This window comes from Camelina sativa, chromosome 11 (assembly GCF_030686135.1).
Source record: "Camelina sativa cultivar CO46 ecotype springtype chromosome 11, ASM3068613v1".
Lineage (NCBI taxonomy): Eukaryota > Viridiplantae > Streptophyta > Magnoliopsida > Brassicales > Brassicaceae > Camelina > Camelina sativa.
The window spans coordinates 48,575,237-48,592,019 of NC_141890.1; the positions used below are offsets into that span (position 1 = coordinate 48,575,237).

General features: G+C 30.2%; 2 protein-coding genes across 2 annotated transcripts; both read left to right on the forward strand.

Moving 5' to 3' along the window:
- The first annotated feature begins 661 nt into the window (after nucleotides 1–661).
- LOC104726793 (uncharacterized) lies at nucleotides 662–2,902 on the forward strand. The gene is made up of 2 exons (XM_010445737.3): nucleotides 662–938; nucleotides 1,130–2,902. The coding sequence occupies exon 2, from the start codon at nucleotides 1,138–1,140 to the stop codon at nucleotides 2,491–2,493; it is 1,356 nt and encodes a 451-aa protein (XP_010444039.1). The 5' UTR covers nucleotides 662–938; nucleotides 1,130–1,137; the 3' UTR covers nucleotides 2,494–2,902.
- A 5,967-nt stretch (nucleotides 2,903–8,869) lies between these two features.
- BFT (PEBP (phosphatidylethanolamine-binding protein) family protein) lies at nucleotides 8,870–10,042 on the forward strand. The gene is made up of 4 exons (XM_010445738.2): nucleotides 8,870–9,183; nucleotides 9,288–9,349; nucleotides 9,437–9,477; nucleotides 9,634–10,042. Exons 1-4 carry the CDS (start codon nucleotides 8,983–8,985, stop codon nucleotides 9,861–9,863), a joined length of 534 nt encoding a protein of 177 aa, XP_010444040.2. The 5' UTR covers nucleotides 8,870–8,982; the 3' UTR covers nucleotides 9,864–10,042.
- Nucleotides 10,043–16,783: the final 6,741 nt, after the last annotated feature.

Here is a 16,783-nt window from a genome sequence, read left to right on the forward strand (position 1 = left end):
ATTAAAATCTTTGGTTTCTCAAAAATGATAAGAGTTCAATTGGTTAGTATAAACAATATTAGCTACATCATAATATGTTTGATTGAATGTGTTATTGGGGATTTTATAGATAGAGAAGGTTACGTGAAATTTTTTGCTCACTCAAATAATTTCGTTGAGATTTCACGGTCACTTGCAATGTGAAAATCAAAACGCATAACTTGCAAAGAAAGTGAGACATCACCATCTAAACATTTTGAGTTTTTCGTCTTATTCACCAAAAAACTACTTTTCTCAAAAGAAAAAAATACTAGTATCTTGAAAAGTAGAGCTGTGAAGCCTGATTTAGAGAAGCTAGGTTTCAGTGTTTCAATGTTATGAACACCATTGTCTTTTTTTTTTTATTGGCAAACGAACACCATCGTCTTATTTACCAAAAACCTAGCTTCTTTCAAAGCAATACTATTTTCTAGAGTAAATGGGTCAAAAGTTTAAACTTGGATTAATACTACAATTATAGACTCATTTATATGTAAAAAAGCTGCAAATTTGTCCATCAATTGACTCTTGATCATATAATTTGTCAATGTTAAGTTGTTGACAATGACTTATGTGTGATGTGTCTATGCATTTTGTAGTTCACATACAATACAACAGCAACACATTTAAATTATAGTGTCTTGTCTTCTTTCCCCAAATAATGTTGTCTCTAATTTGCAACATTAGCCACACACACACAAAAAAAAAAAAACCAAACTAGTTTTAAATCGTAGAACGAATTTGGTTTTAACCGGTTAGATTATCAAAATAGAACGAATTTGGTTTATAACACTGGTTAGACCCTAAACCCTTTCATTGACTTGTTTGGTCACACACTCTCTCTCTCCGCCGCGCTCTCTTCTCCTCTGGATCGAGCAAAATCGGAACCTATTCGATTTCTTTCCATCTTCTTCGTCAAGGTTTGTGTTTAATTTCAACGTATACTAATTCAAATACCTAACTTTTTTTCCCCTTCGATGAGATTAGTAAAGGAATCAAATTTTGTTTAACCTAAAACTGTGGAATATATATGAAAAAATCGTAACTTTTTTTGTTATGTTTGTGGTGGTGAATTGAGGATCTTATGAATCTCTATTTTCTTATGTAACAGGCCAAAGTATGGAGCTTTCTGATGTAAACAACGGCAAGAGCACAAGACCAAATCAGCCTCCAAAACGTTTCATCAAGAACCAAATCCCTGAGTCAATCCTCAACGATGCGTCCCTCAACGCTGCTATCTCAATCCTCCCTTCGATTTACCAGTTTGAGGTACACAAGTGCGTTTGGCGGATCAAAAAATTGAAAGCTAAACGCATAGCTCTGCAGCTTCCTGAGGGTCTTCTTATGTACGCGCTCACACTCTCTGACATCTTCACATCTTTTGCTGGAGCTTCTCACTGTTTTGTACTCGGTGATGTCACTTATGGAGCTTGCTGTGTTGATGATTTCTCTGCGGTTGCTCTTGGTGCTGACTTGCTCATTCACTATGGACATAGTTGTCTTGTCCCTATTGACTCTACCAAAATCCCTTGCCTTTATGTCTTTGTCGAGATACAGATCGATGTTAAATGCCTTTTGAACACCATCCATCTCAATCTCTCGAGTGATGCCAAGAACATCATTCTTGCAGGCACGATTCAGTTTACTTCGGCTATTAGAGCTGTGAAGCCTGATTTAGAGAAGCTAGGTTTCAATGTTTTGATCCCTCAGTCAAAGCCTTTATCAGCTGGTGAAGTACTTGGCTGTACAGCTCCAAAGATTAAGATGGTTGAGGGTTGTGAAGACCAAGTACTTGTGTTTGTAGCTGACGGGAGGTTCCATCTTGAAGCAATGATGATAGCCAATCCAAAGATCAAGGCGTTTAGGTACGATCCATATCTTGGCAAGCTGTTTTTAGAGGAGTATGATCATAAGGGAATGAGGGAGACGAGAAGGAGAGCAATTGCAAGGGCCATGGATGCAAAAACTTGGGGGATTGTGTTGGGGACATTGGGAAGGCAAGGGAATCCTAAGATTCTTGAGATGTTAGAGACGAAAATGAAGGAGAATGGGATAGATAGCACCGTTGTTTTAATGTCGGAACTTAGTCCCACAAGAGTAGCATTGTTTGAAGACTCGGTGGATGCTTGGGTGCAAATAGCATGCCCAAGGCTTTCTATTGATTGGGGTGAGGCCTTTCTTAAACCGCTTCTAACAACTTATGAAGCTGAGGTTGCTCTAGGATACCTCAGCGGTTGGTGGAAGAAGGATACTTCGAGCAGAGGAGATTCTTTGGCTGGCTGTTGCAAAGAGAAGAACGAAACAAGTTGTGCGTGTAGTAGTAATGAGTACGTGGAAAATGATAAGAAAGAGGATGATGATGGGGCACTCGATGGAGACTATCCAATGGATTATTACGCACAAGAAGGTGGAGAATGGAACTCTTCATATCTCAAGAAGTCATCTCGTCCCATTCGAAGAAACCCTTTACTATAGTTTCCCACAGAGTAGCTGATATAACCCAAATCGGCGAATGTGTTGTTGATTATTAGCTTGGGGAAGTCTTGAAGTGAAACTGTCGACTCTGTATGAGTTTTTGACAGAAGTTGAAGAGTGAAGACTCATATGCACTTTTTCTATACAAGCCGTGAGGATTAAAGGGCTGTTTGTAGAGAGGCTACAACACTTGTTTCTCCCTTTTACTGAGATTTTGTCTGCCAATTTTTGTTTTGATAAAACAAAATGGTGATAGAAGTGAAAAATATAGGCCCTGCAGTAAAAAATACTGATGATGTTTATTGCAGATCTGATTAGGTTTGGTTTTGATTTTGAAGTTTTGGTTTTAGCCTTGGTTTGATCCGGCCTCATGTTTTTTATTATTATAATTCTACATTAATGAGCTCCATAATCTAATTTCTACAACATTAAAACAACGACAACAAAAATCCTAAACTATAATTACAGACGAACCAATCATCTACTGTATGGCAAAAACTTGTGTTGGGGTTGTTAGTGGTTTTAATCTTATTTAAGCTCCATCATTTAAACTTATTCTGTTCTAAACTGATGATAATTTTTTTTTGGTAAGAAAACTTTTAGCTGTTATACACACACACAAAAAAAAAACACTTTAATTGTAATGCATAAAAAAGCTGATTTGTAAAAGCTAGTTATACCATAATAAGTCAACTCTTTGTGATTTTATGTTCATCATATTGGAATCTTCATTATAAATCATTAAATCTACATATGAGATGAAATAGCCAAAGTACATATATTTACACAGCTTGAAACTACACCGACTAATTAATACTATCATCAGTAATTTGAAACTTCATAAATTCCACAAACAGATTATTTCACTTTTAGTTGTGTTTTGAAACAAATCTTGCTAATAATTTTATAAGAATTCAACTTCAAATATAGAGATCAACCACTTATTTCTTTTAATTAGATCTAATTTTTGAAAACACAATAGAGTTGACTATTCTTGCAGTTTCAGCTGACTATATCAATGTGAATGAATTTATGAGTTTAATCGATTTACACTGAATATCAAAATGGAGAAATAGATATGGTTGATTGTATACTGTAGTACACTGACAAAAAAGAAAGAAAGAAAGATATGGTCGTACACTAGTGTTTTTGGACCTTACGTCAAAGTAGAAGGGATAAGAAATTAGGTTCGCACACTACTTTGGTGTCATTTATTTATTTGTTTCGTTGAAAAATCATATGTCCCAATTCCACCACTTCACTGTCTCTCATCCCTCTTTCTATTCTAAGCAATCTAATAATAATAAAGTAAGCTTCCACCTCTAAAAAAAACTTCAATTGTCACGTAGTATCTGACATATATTATATATTTTTTTTCCATTTTTCTCATGCTAAACAAGATTAATGGGCTATAGGTTATGTTTATAATAAGTGGTTATTATGCCATCTTAATTCTTTATGTATGAAAAGTGAACTGAACAAATTTATTCTTTTCCGTAAATTTATCGACTTCTCTCCCAAAATAATAATAACAAAGAATCTACAGCAGAATTTCATTTTAAAACTTGCTTTCAAAATTTGACACATGACACTTCTAGAGTTGACATGTCAATGAAAAAAACTTTAATCCTCATTATTGCAATAACCATTATTGCAATAACCAATTTGGCTTCCACCTCTAAGGAAGCTCTAACTAATTGCCACGTGACACCTGTATATCTGACATTTGTCCTCTTTTTCTTCCCTTTTTTTTCCATGCTAAACAAGGTTAATGGGCTGTAGGTTGTAATAAGTGGTTATTGGGCCACCTTAATTCTTTGTGTATGAAAAGTAAACCAAGCAAATTTATCTTTTTCTGCAAATTTATCGATTTCTCTCCCAAAATAATAACGACAAAGGAATCTACAGTAGAGTTTCCTTTTACATCTTGCTTTCAGAACTTGACATGTGACACTTCTAGAGTTGACACCTGTCTATCAAAAAAAACTTTAATCCTCATTTTTGGCTTACTTCATTATTGCAATAACCAATTTTCACAGATAGGCAAATACCATATTCCACAAATGGGTCATACTCATACATGAAACCCACATTCATACATGGTCATTTTCATTGTAATTTAAAACCATATATTGTCTTCTATTTTAAACCCAAAATGTCAAACAATTAAAATACATCACCGTAAAATTTGTATATTCCTAATTCTATTAAAGAGGCATTAATTCCATTCGATACAATGCTATAAATTAGAAACACAAAACGTTTCCTTATATGAAAATGTTTTATTAAAAATAGTATCTAATATAATTGTTTGGAACAGAAACTGAAGCCCTTCCTCATATCCTGCAGAATTTTTTAACTCGCTCAAAATATATAGGCTCTCCAGTTATGCTCTTACGAAACATGAATAAAAAAGAAGGACTTTACAATGGAACCAAATTAGTTGTCACATGTTTGGGTGCTAGAGTCATTGAAGCAAAGATCTTAACTGGAACAACAGTTGGAAACAAGGTTGTCATCGCAAGGATAATACTCTTTCCACCCGATTCTAAGTGGCTGTTCAAATTAAGAAGACGTCAGTTCCCCCTTCATTTGAGCTACACAATGATTATTAATAAAAACAAAGGAAAAAGCTTAGACAAAGTTGGTTTATATATTTCCCAAAACCATATTTCAGTCATGAAAAATTGTATGTCGCTTTATCTAGAGTAACATCAAAAGCAGGTTTGAAAGGTTCTGAACATGGTAAACATAGACGAGGAGAGATATACAGTTACACATAAGTATTCAACAATGTCACCAAGTCTATGTAAAAGAAGGTATTCTCTCAATTAAATATTAAATAGGATCGATCATAATCTCTACAACTTACTTGCATACAAAAAAAAACTCTACAACTTACTAACAACGATAAGAAGACGTCAATTCTCCCTGCGTTGGAGCTACACAATGACTATTAACAAAAACAAAGGAATAATCTTAGAAAAAGTTGGTTATATATTTCCCAAAACCAGATTACAGTCGTGGAGAATTGTATGTCGCATTATTTAAAATAACATCAGAAGCAGGTTTGAAGGTTCTGAATATGGTGAATATGGACGAAGAGATACATACAGTTAAACAGAAATATTCAACAATATCACCAAGTTTATGTTAAAGAAGGTATTCTCTCAATTAAATATTAAATAGGATCAAATCATAAACTCTACAACTTACTTACATACAAAAGAACAAAAACCCTACAACTTACTAACAATGATACACAATATAAACATAGGAATAAGAAACTTTGTGTGTGCGCTGTGTTGATACTGTGTTGATTAGGATAAGAATAAAAATAAAGATGTTTTGTCAGACTTCATAGTTCATATATTGCTTAGTTTATAACGTAACGTTTGAATTTTTCCCGGATATGACGATATCCGTATGCAGCGAAAATAGCACTGAACAATTTTTTTGCAGGAGAACCACGAGTAATAGAAAATAATCTCACAAGTTATTTATATAGTCAAATTATATATTATTATTTTCAAAACAAAATCTCTAGATATTTGAGTAAATGAAGGACGAAAGAGTAAGAGACAAGAAAGTAAGAAAAGAATTCAATCAAAAAAGGTACATGACTCAAATATTTGGAAGTCACTCTGTCTCTAAACTAAAAGTCGATAACAGACTAAGGCAATCGTCTTGGTTATATATGAGATTACAAATTCGAATAACTTGGACCAATTCATACATATGCGAGAGACGACTTAGTAAGAAAGGGCTATCTCTTCATTCATTTTCTAAATTAATAAATCAGTATCTAATCAATTTTGTAATAATGTGTAGGCAAAATATCCCCATGTAAGCAACGCTGGATGTAATTTCCGATGTCATTAACTGAATATTGAGAGGTTCGTCTCTCCCCAGATGTAACGATGAACTGGGTAAAAATTATTTATCCGTCTTTGCTGCTTTAAATAGATAGAAATAGGGATAAGTTCATAAGAACCAAATAAAACATTTTACCAAATACAGACATTAGACTCTACATTTAAAAGAATACAACTACTTTTAAAATTGGTAACCAAGAAAAACCCCAAACAGGACAACTAAAGCATGAATTATTCTATAATTTTGATGTAACACTTTAACTATTTAAAATCAAACTACGTAACTTACTTAGCTTTTATAGAAAACTGTTTAGATTAAAAAATGATAAAAGAATAATAACCAATAAATATATACAAATATGTAACAACTCATAATTCTGACGGCTAAACGAATAAGCACACAGCAACAATGAAAAACAAATAATAATAACAATTAAATGGAAAAATTATGCAAAGCAATACCAACATATGTCTGATATACATAGGAATACCAACACCATCAACAAACAATCACTCAAACCCCCAAACACCATCATTTCAAAAAAAAGTACCGTAATATAATTAAGCTCTATACATTGTAGTATGAAATAAGCTTAACAGCAACACAGTACTCACACAGCCAACTCATTCTCAGAATCAAAAAATCACACAGATGAGAAAACAACATCAGTTACACAATCTCATATTCTCCAACGAGTAGATACTAAAATCAATAATACACATTTCAGAAAAATAAACTATAATCGTTATTTATGCTAAACAAAAAAATATGTATATGTAAATAACTCGGTGCAACGCACGAGACTATTCCTATTAATAAATAACGCAAACTTCATTTATTCATTTCATTATATAAAGAAATGTACATTAAAAATGAAGAATACCATAATTTTTCTTGTTGTGACATAAATTAAATTTTCTTGATCCAAATGTTTAATGTTGTATAGAGAGGCCAAACTTGCCAAATAGTATACATAAAAAGAAAGAACATACTAACTACTGTAGCATGGATTGTCTACAATGCCACCTTTCTTAATATTTGAAATATCGTCAAACAACTATTGCTTCTTCAGAGATTCACAGGCAAAAGAGTGTGTCCCTACTCCCTAGAATTAAAGTTTTGCCTAATATGGTCGAGGCTCAAATTCGAACACCATTTGACATTTTCTATGCTCTATCTAAAATATGGTTCAGTTCAATATTATAAATTTTATGATCCTATATTTCCATCCGTATGTGTGTTCCAAGTCAAATCACATGTTAGTGATTTACTCATAGTTTTGACTCCAAATATGTCCACGATATAATATAAAAAGTTTGTATTTGCTTTATAAATGTTCTAACGACACGAAGAAACTTTTCCTTAATACTGTTTTGAGTTAGGCTAAAAGCTAGAATATGTTACTACTATGTCAGCATCAATCAAATCATCAACGTGTTAGATTCCATGTAGACAAACATTTTAGTTGTGGTTTATGTCGTCAACTAGAATCTATGTGCACTTGGTTATTATGTTATCATTATATTCATAAATTTAGTCAAAAATTATTGAAATCTATGTGCAGTTGGTTATTAATATGTTATCACTTTGATCAGCCTCAAAAAAAAATACTGGAATTTATTTGTTTATAAAAAAAAGTACTGGTATAGAGATATATACGATATGATTGTTACAGAACAAACACACTAAAATATGTCTCTATTCAACCATAATAGTTACAAGATTTATTGGCAAAATGGCTACAGAACCAAGCATATACATAAAATTAAGGTGCCATTGTGTTTGGGCCACGTATTGGATTTGAGCATCTAAATATATGATGAGAAACGAAACTCTCCATGTGGATTCTATGACTAGAAACTAGAAAGTGTCTAATTAGATTCTTTGTCTTTATAAAGCAGATTCTTTTCTTTTTGTATTGTATTGTTGTTTTGCCAAATTATCTCTTTAATTCTTGTTAAATTATTTGGAATAATCAATTCATAAGCCAATCATCACAGTATCTGGTTTTCACTTTGCATCGACACGTGGGCGTATTCTTTTCTCCATTTGGTCGCTCGAATATTCTGATTGTAATGGGTACGAAAATTATTTACTTCGTTTTTATTATAAAAAAACAAAACAAAACGTGAAGATAATTTTGAAACTCTGTCTTGATGTTTGTTTTTATAATTTTTTAAAATTAGTTGATAAATAAATCTTATGTTTGACAGCCAAATGTATTTTCAAAGTTTTTTTTTTCTTCTTGTGTTGAAATTATTCTCCTTGTTTAAAATATATTTTTTTAATTTAATAGTTAAACAATGGTAAGAAGAAGTTGTAGCTTATCCAATTATAAGAATGCAAGTACAATATGGTTAGAAATCACACGTAAGATATTTTACAATGATGATGACAATGTCAAATAGTAAAATAATAGAGCTTTTATGGAAAACTATCTATCTAAATTAATCTAGTAGATATACACACAAAATCCCCTTTTATCTTCCCATTTGTGCCAAGGTCTCGAGATTCTTTTGTTAGCCTATAAAAAGCTGTCACATATTGGTTCATTCTAAAGAAACCATCATCATCACAAACACAAACACAAACACATTGGAAGCAAAAGAGAAAATGTCAAGAGAAATAGATCCACTAGTAGTGGGAAGAGTTATAGGAGATGTTCTAGAAATGTTCAATCCAAGCGTGACAATGAGAGTCACTTTCAGTTCCAACACAATCGTCTCTAACGGTCACGAGCTCGCGCCTTCTCTTCTCCAATCTAAGCCTCGCGTTGAGGTCGGTGGCCAAGATCTTCGTTCATTCTTTACCTTAGTACGTAATCATCTTTCTTCTAAACTAAAGTATCTATGTTAAGTACTTACCTAGTCCTCTCTTCTAATGTTAATCTTTTGCTGCTTTTCTTTTTCACTCGAAAGATCATGATAGACCCCGATGCCCCTAGTCCTAGTAATCCTTATATGCGTGAATATCTTCATTGGTATGTCGGTTAGATATATAGCATATTTCTTTTCATATATAACAACGTACAATGTATAATATGTACTTTCATGTTGATCAAATTCAGGATGGTGACAGACATTCCGGGGACAACTGATGCTTCCTTCGGTAAGAATAAATCACATCATAACACATGCATGTACATAGACTTTTGATTCACCTCAACATCTTTGGTCAAAATACATCCTCAAGCAAACACATTTTTGGACTAAGAGGACAAGTAATGATGTGTGTATGTTGATGAATGGTTTGATTGATTTGCAGGGAGAGAGATAGTGAGATACGAAGCACCTAAACCGGTGGCGGGAATACACAGATACGTCTTTGTGCTGTTCAAACAGAGCGGAAGGCAAACAGTGAAGGCAGCACCGGAAACAAGAGAGTGCTTCAACACAAATGCGTTCTCTTCTTACTTTGGTCTTTCTCTACCTGTTGCTGCTGTTTACTTCAACGCTCAACGTGAAACTGCTCCTCGAAGACGTTCTTCTTATTAATTAATCCACAAATACAATATAACTCTACTCTATATTCAATAAAGTTATGGATGGTTAATTAGAATAAATCAAACCGCTCCCAATATTGTTTAAAACTATCCAATTTCTTTCAGGTTTTGTTGTTGTTACTTATCAAGATAATTAAAAGAGTGTATGTTATTCTTTTTTTCTCTCATAAAGACTAGTATCTTATATAACAAAGTAGGGTACCATTTGAATTTGCTTCCAGAACTTGACACATGGCATTTATGAAGTTGACACATGTCCATCAGAAAAGACTGAAACCCAAAAATGATTAAAATCTACAATTATTTCTTCACATAAATCTACTTCATCTTCATTCTTCAAGGTCTTCAAGGTGTGATGCGGTGGTCGATTCCAACAACTCCGAAGCTTTCTCCTTTAACATAATTAAAAACTGCCACAACCCAAGATTCAACTCCAAAGCTTTCTCTTTTGTGTGAGGAGAGGATTATATAATCATTGGGTGATGAGCAAAGATTAGTGTAAAACAATGTCGAGTTTAGCACAGATGAATGATCATTACTCTTCTTGGTTTTGGTCTCTCGTCGTCGATGGAGTTAGCTCAAATGCACTGACCTACGGTAGACATGTTTGTCTGTTGTCCCTCCTTGCGTTTTTGTCTATCTATCTTTAAAATTTTATTATATAAACCCTACTATTTTGTTCCTCTAATGTACTCTATTTTGGTCAATCACTAATATGAGCAATGAAAAAGTTTGTGCAGAAAAGACTTGTTTGTCTTATACTAATTGGATAGATTGTCTACCACATTTTGATAGACAATAATATCAAACAATTATCATTATTGTCCAAATTTAAATAAAAACTATTGTCCAAAATTTTCTTGTATTATAATAATTGGATAGACAATATTGTCTACCAAAACACAAACTTAATAAAAGAGAAACGTGTCATTAATGTTCTATTGGGAGCCGCACAAAACAATTGTCCACATGTCTCATCTCTCTTAATTTTTTAATTTAAGGGTATTTCTGTTTTTTATATATAGCATATAATTTAAAAGTGGCAGTTTAGAAAAAAAAATTACATAATGACTTTTCTCATAACTTTTGTTTTAAAAATGGCATTTGTGAAATTCCAAAACATTTTCTCTGTGTAGCTACTACAGTAGTTCACTTTTTGAATCCAAAATCTTTATTAAATTTTCCTCGAACAAAAAATAGTATGCACCACTTCGGATCGATGACCTCTTCTTGCTGTTGTAAGCTGTTCTTCTTCCTTCCCTTTCTTGAGCCTCTTACTTACAGGACTCAACGATGTTGCCCTTGGGTTTACAGCTGGCGAAGGTGGCAGTGTCTGGTTCTGTGAATGGTCCTGCGTCATGGCTTTCATTTTCTTCAGAGCTGTATCCACGAGACGTCGAGGGCTTGTTTTGATCGTATTGGCGTAGACCGAGAGAGTCTCAACGCACAGGGACTGGTACTTTGTGAATTTGCAAGAGGATTGAATGAAGTTTAGTGCTTTTGTGGAAGTTCTAGTTGGACTAACTGTGGCGGTTGTAAGCTCCGACGAGACGAGGCAGGAGACGGAGAGTAGTAGAAAGAGAGCTTGGTATCGTTTTGCCATTGCTGTTTAATTTTCTTGAAGTCGAGAGAATTAAGTGTGTATAGGAAAGAGTTGTGGTTCAAATATTTATAGCACAATGCATGACAACCTTTTTGGACTGCACTCGTACTTGATACTAGTAGTATCATACCACTAATCACCATGATTCATTTGATATTTTGGTTATTTGTTTCATATTTAAAATCACGCATCTTCCACTCACTTTCGTTCCAAGTCCTAAGAAATATCAATGATATTGTTAATATACAATCACATAACCAGATCCGATCGGATCGTTACACACAAAACACATAGATATATATCTTTCGTTTGTAGCCAATTGCACAAAGTTGTATAAATGACTTATAATTATATATGAATATGTACGTAGTTGACTAAGAGAAATTCATTTCTATATATATCAAAAGTTATTGGATCTCATCTCAATGGATTAGTTTTTTTTAACTTGTATATAGTATAATATAACTTATACAAGACTCTCAATTTTTAACAGAAAGTTGCATCCCATCGACCCATCCCCTATATATGACTTGATTAGCTTTAGTGAAAATAAATATTTAGTTTAGTTTGATAATAGTTACATTTCATGCTACTAGAAAATCTTTGCAAATCATATTGTTTGTTCAAAACATACAAAATGGTTAAGGCTACCGATTTCCCAAATTTCGAAAACTCAAAACTCTCCTTTTTTTGTTCTTATATTTGATCTTTGCAACCATTATCTTTTTCATCTTGATCGTATCTGCCGTATGCTGGTTCGTGGGACGTTACAAAGCGACACGGCCAAGGGCTAAGCATGTTACATCTTCGTTTGTTTGGTTTTCTTTTTATTTTGTTTGTTAAAGAACATTTTTGTTTTTTTTTAATAAATAAATGTCAACGTTTTGATATCCACATCCTTCACAGCCCTTTAATGTCTCAATTTAAAACTTTTTAGTAATTCTTTTTTAATAGATGTTTATATTTTTCCTTATGTTTTGCTTTCTTTTTACCAAAATAATACATAGACTAGATTAAGATCCGTGCTAGAGCACAGTTAGAAATTCATTTTATTTACATTGTAATTTTTTTTATAAAATAGAATTTATGTGATTATTTTTTAAAAATTTTTTGGATAAAATATTATGTAATAAAATCATATGTTAAATATGATGACTTGAAAAAGACACTTATTTTGTAAGTTTTATATTGTTAATGATTCTAGATAAGTATCCGTGCTATAACACTGATTAAATTTTATTTTATACAAAATTTTGTATATTTCTATTTTAAAATAAAATTTTAATATGTTGTATTAGTTTATGTATGTGAATTTATTTCAACAATGTATATTCTACCTCATGACTTGAATGTCATTATAAGACATAATTTTGTGAATTTAGTTTTTAAATAGCGATTTATTATATTATGAGTAATTTAACATATTGTTATACTTTTTATTTTAATATACTTGGTTTTTTAAAATTCTTGCATATTATAGTGACATATTATTGACATTGCTATAACAATTATTGACATTGCTATAACAAACCAATTTAGAGTACTTATAGTTTCTAACTTTAATATCAAGTTTCAATATTTTAAAAATATTTCAAAATAAATTATTTAAAGTTTATTATATTATATAAAATTATAAAATTCAACAAAAAAGTATGAAATTGAATTTAAATATTCAAATTTTGACCCGTTACTCAGTAAATTTTTTAATTCAATAGATATTGTTTTTAAAGAATAATATTAATAAAATTGAATATTTTATAGATTGAATCATTTATATTTGTTTTTAAAAAATTAACTTATAGTATATCCGAAAATAAAAATATTTTTTAATTATAATAAATAATATGAGAATTTATTTGTTTCACAAAATAGACTAATATATAAAATGAGAGGTGAAGTATAATAATAATTAACAAATTAATATGTTAAGTTAGATGTTAAAGGATTTTATTTGATGAATAATTTAATAAAGAAAATTAAGATGGTAAATTAGATAATATTAAATGATTCTTTAGAATATTCTTTTTAAGATTTTTGGAAACAATAAATCCAGAATATACAAATAATATAAAACTTAATCTATAACATATTTGTAACTAACTTATTAAAATTATATAATCTACAAAATAATGTTGTATATTTCTGTTTTATTATATAGAGGACTACTCGTAGTTGAGTGAGTTAAGTATATATTATACTTTTACGAGATTAGAATTATCCAGATCTAAACAAAATTCATTCATTGACAACAACAAAAAAAAAAAAGAAAAAAAAGTTCAAAATTAGTTTCACTCAAATAGTCAAATACGATTATGATTCACATAAAGATATAAGAAATCGGTGTTCACTCTTTTTTTTTTTTTTTTTTTTTCTAAATATATTTTATAAAGCCCAAATGGAAACATATTCGGTACAAGAAAGGCCACGAGAAAGCCCACTAATTGCAAAACATTTGAAGATAAGGAAAACAAATTGAAGACACGTGTTATGCAACGTGGGAAATCGAGAGAAGAAGGTTTCGTCAACAACGCCATCACCGACTCATCTTCACCGGAAACATCCTTCGTCGGCCAGCGAATCATCTCAGTCCTCCGAGAAACCTCTATCTCTATTTGCCTTCAATTGTACCACATCGCCTTTTGCCAAATATCCCCGGAAGAGATTGACTTGACTTGGTCACCAATATTTCTAACCTCAGCAGATTAGCTCGGAATATTCATCAGAGAATCATCAGAACACAACGGAGATTACAAAAGAGTAACCAATGCTTTCTCTCTCTCAAAGATATGAGAGAGATTCACTCTCTTTCTTTTTTTCTTTTTTTTTTGGTAAAACACTCTCTTTCTTTTTATTAGGTCATTTCTAGTAAATGTTTAAACACTTGCTGATGTAAAAAAAAAGAAAAGAAAAAAAAAATCTAAAAAATCTTACATTTTTTTTCAATTTTTTTTTTTTTTTTTTTTTTTTTTGTCAAAAGAATTTCTTATGTTTATCCACATGATTTTAAGGAAACAAAAAAAGATCATGCTGCTTGCGTTTTGATCATGACAAGAAAATCAGACTTCGTAAATAAAATCTTGAAGTAGAGAAAAAGAACATGGAGACTTCTCTAAAGAAGTTTTAATAAACTGAAATAATGCTATTTTCTAATTGAAAAATATTTTATTAAACATCGTTTATTTATCTCTGTTTCCCAAAGAAATTAAATATCCCTTTATATTTCTAAATAACTATATTCTAATATGAGAAGTAAACATAACTAATGTAATAATGGAGGGTATAATACATTTTTGACAACCATCGAAGAAGAAATAATAAAAACTTGAACACTTTTTAACTGTATGTAGTATGATCATGTGTTATAAACTTGTTACAAGCAAATTAATTTTTCCACCAATGCTAGTTTTGATTTATCAAGGGTCAAAGGAAACAAGAATTAATTTTCTTTATTCATTGCACAAATTGGTTTTGCCTCAACACATTTTTTGTCAAAAGAAGAAAAAATTTGAATAAAATGTAAAATTTATTAGATTTTTTTTTTTACATCAGATAAATTTAATAGAAGCTTTGAAATTAGAGAAACAAGAAATATTTTATTCACATACATGTTCATATAGATATGTATTATTTATGTATAATTGGTAAGAGTAGATGACACTGTAGTACTACGCCAAAGTAATTTAATAACTTCGCAGCTAAAATAATAATAAAACTAGAATTGGATTCGTGCTAGAACACGTGTTAACATTTATTTTATTTATTTTGTAATTTTTATTTAAATTGTTATATATATGATTGTTTTATTTGTTTTTTTTGCTCAAACACTATGCCATGAAATCATATGTTGAATATAACTTATAAAAATAACATCTATTTTGTAAGATCTATTCTAGTAGATCTAGATTTTGATCCGCGGTACACTGCAGTTTAAGTTATTTGATAAAAAATATTAATTTCTGTTTGTTAATTTTATTTGATTTGTTTAGTTTTTAAAATTATATATTGTATTTTGACTGTTAATTATATGCCTTAATCTACACTATACCGCATATTAATTATTTTATTATAATATTAATTAATCAATTTAATTAGATACGTCTATTAATCTAATATTCATATTGTTAACAAAATAATGAGATGATATTTCATCCATTTAACATCGAATTAATGATATTTTAAGTTTCTATTAATATCTACTCAAACATATCTAGCCATATTGTGTGATATTTTAATTCGTTGTACACCGCAAAAAAACTTCATAAAAATCAAAATATATTTTTAAAATTTTTCTTTTTTTATAGAAATTGAACTACTTATAATATTTGAACTTCTTATATAGTTTCAATATTATTAATATCTTAAACAGTTATAATAATCAAATGTTTTAATAATTGAAATATTAATAATCTTTAAAGTTTTTAAAAAGTTCACAAAATAATGAGATGATATTTATCCATGTAGCACCGAATTAATGATATTTTAATTTTCTATTAATATCAACTCAAACATGTCGTGCCATATAACCCGTCATGTGATATTTTAATTCGTATATATTATTAAAATTTAAAATGTTTGAATAAATTTTATTATTTTAGAAATTGAAATACTTATAATATTTGAACTTCTTATAAAGTTTAAATATTATTCATATCTTAAACATTTTATAAAAAGATAAATGTTTTAATAACTGAAATATTAATAATCTTTAAAATTTTATAAAAGTTACACATTTGAATTTTTAAATTTATTAAAAGTTGAAATTTTTTAAAATAAAGAACCATAATAAAATGCATAATTTTTTTAATTTCAATACCTGATAAATCAAGGTTTCTGCTGATTCATATTCATAATCATTTTGGTCTCTTTTTTATTAATATGACTTTGAATCTTTGCCTAGTTTTCTTAGGTGATGTAGGGCATTTTATATATATTTTTTATTCATCAGTTGAGCAATATATGTTTGTTTTAAAAAATTTAAATTACATCATATGCAGAAAAAATCATAAATTTTATTAACTAAATATATTAGATAAAAAAATTAAAATAATTTAAATATAAAATAAAATAAATGTGAAAAAAGAATCACATATTTTTGTTTTAATTAGGTTGAAAAATTTCCTTATCTTTTAAATGTTACCTATAATTGATTAATATGTTACTATAATTAACTAAATCCATACTATCCTTACTTACCAAAAATTAGACTAACCCGTATATTATGATGCACATATGTCACAAGTTTATAACAAAAAAATTATAAATATATATATTATATAGTCTACAAAAATGTCGTGTACTTCCGTTTTATT

Bases quoted from the DNA above. Each gene is read 5' to 3' on its own strand.
- BFT (XM_010445738.2), top strand. From the start codon at position 8,983: ATGTCAAGAGAAATAGATCCACTAGTAGTGGGAAGAGTTATAGGAGAT. The intron at 9,350-9,436 runs GTATGTCGGTTA...GATCAAATTCAG, and splicing joins ATGCGTGAATATCTTCATTG to GATGGTGACAGACATTCCGG. The intron at 9,478-9,633 runs GTAAGAATAAAT...ATTGATTTGCAG, and splicing joins GACAACTGATGCTTCCTTCG to GGAGAGAGATAGTGAGATAC.
- LOC104726793 (XM_010445737.3), top strand. From the start codon at position 1,138: ATGGAGCTTTCTGATGTAAACAACGGCAAGAGCACAAGACCAAATCAG.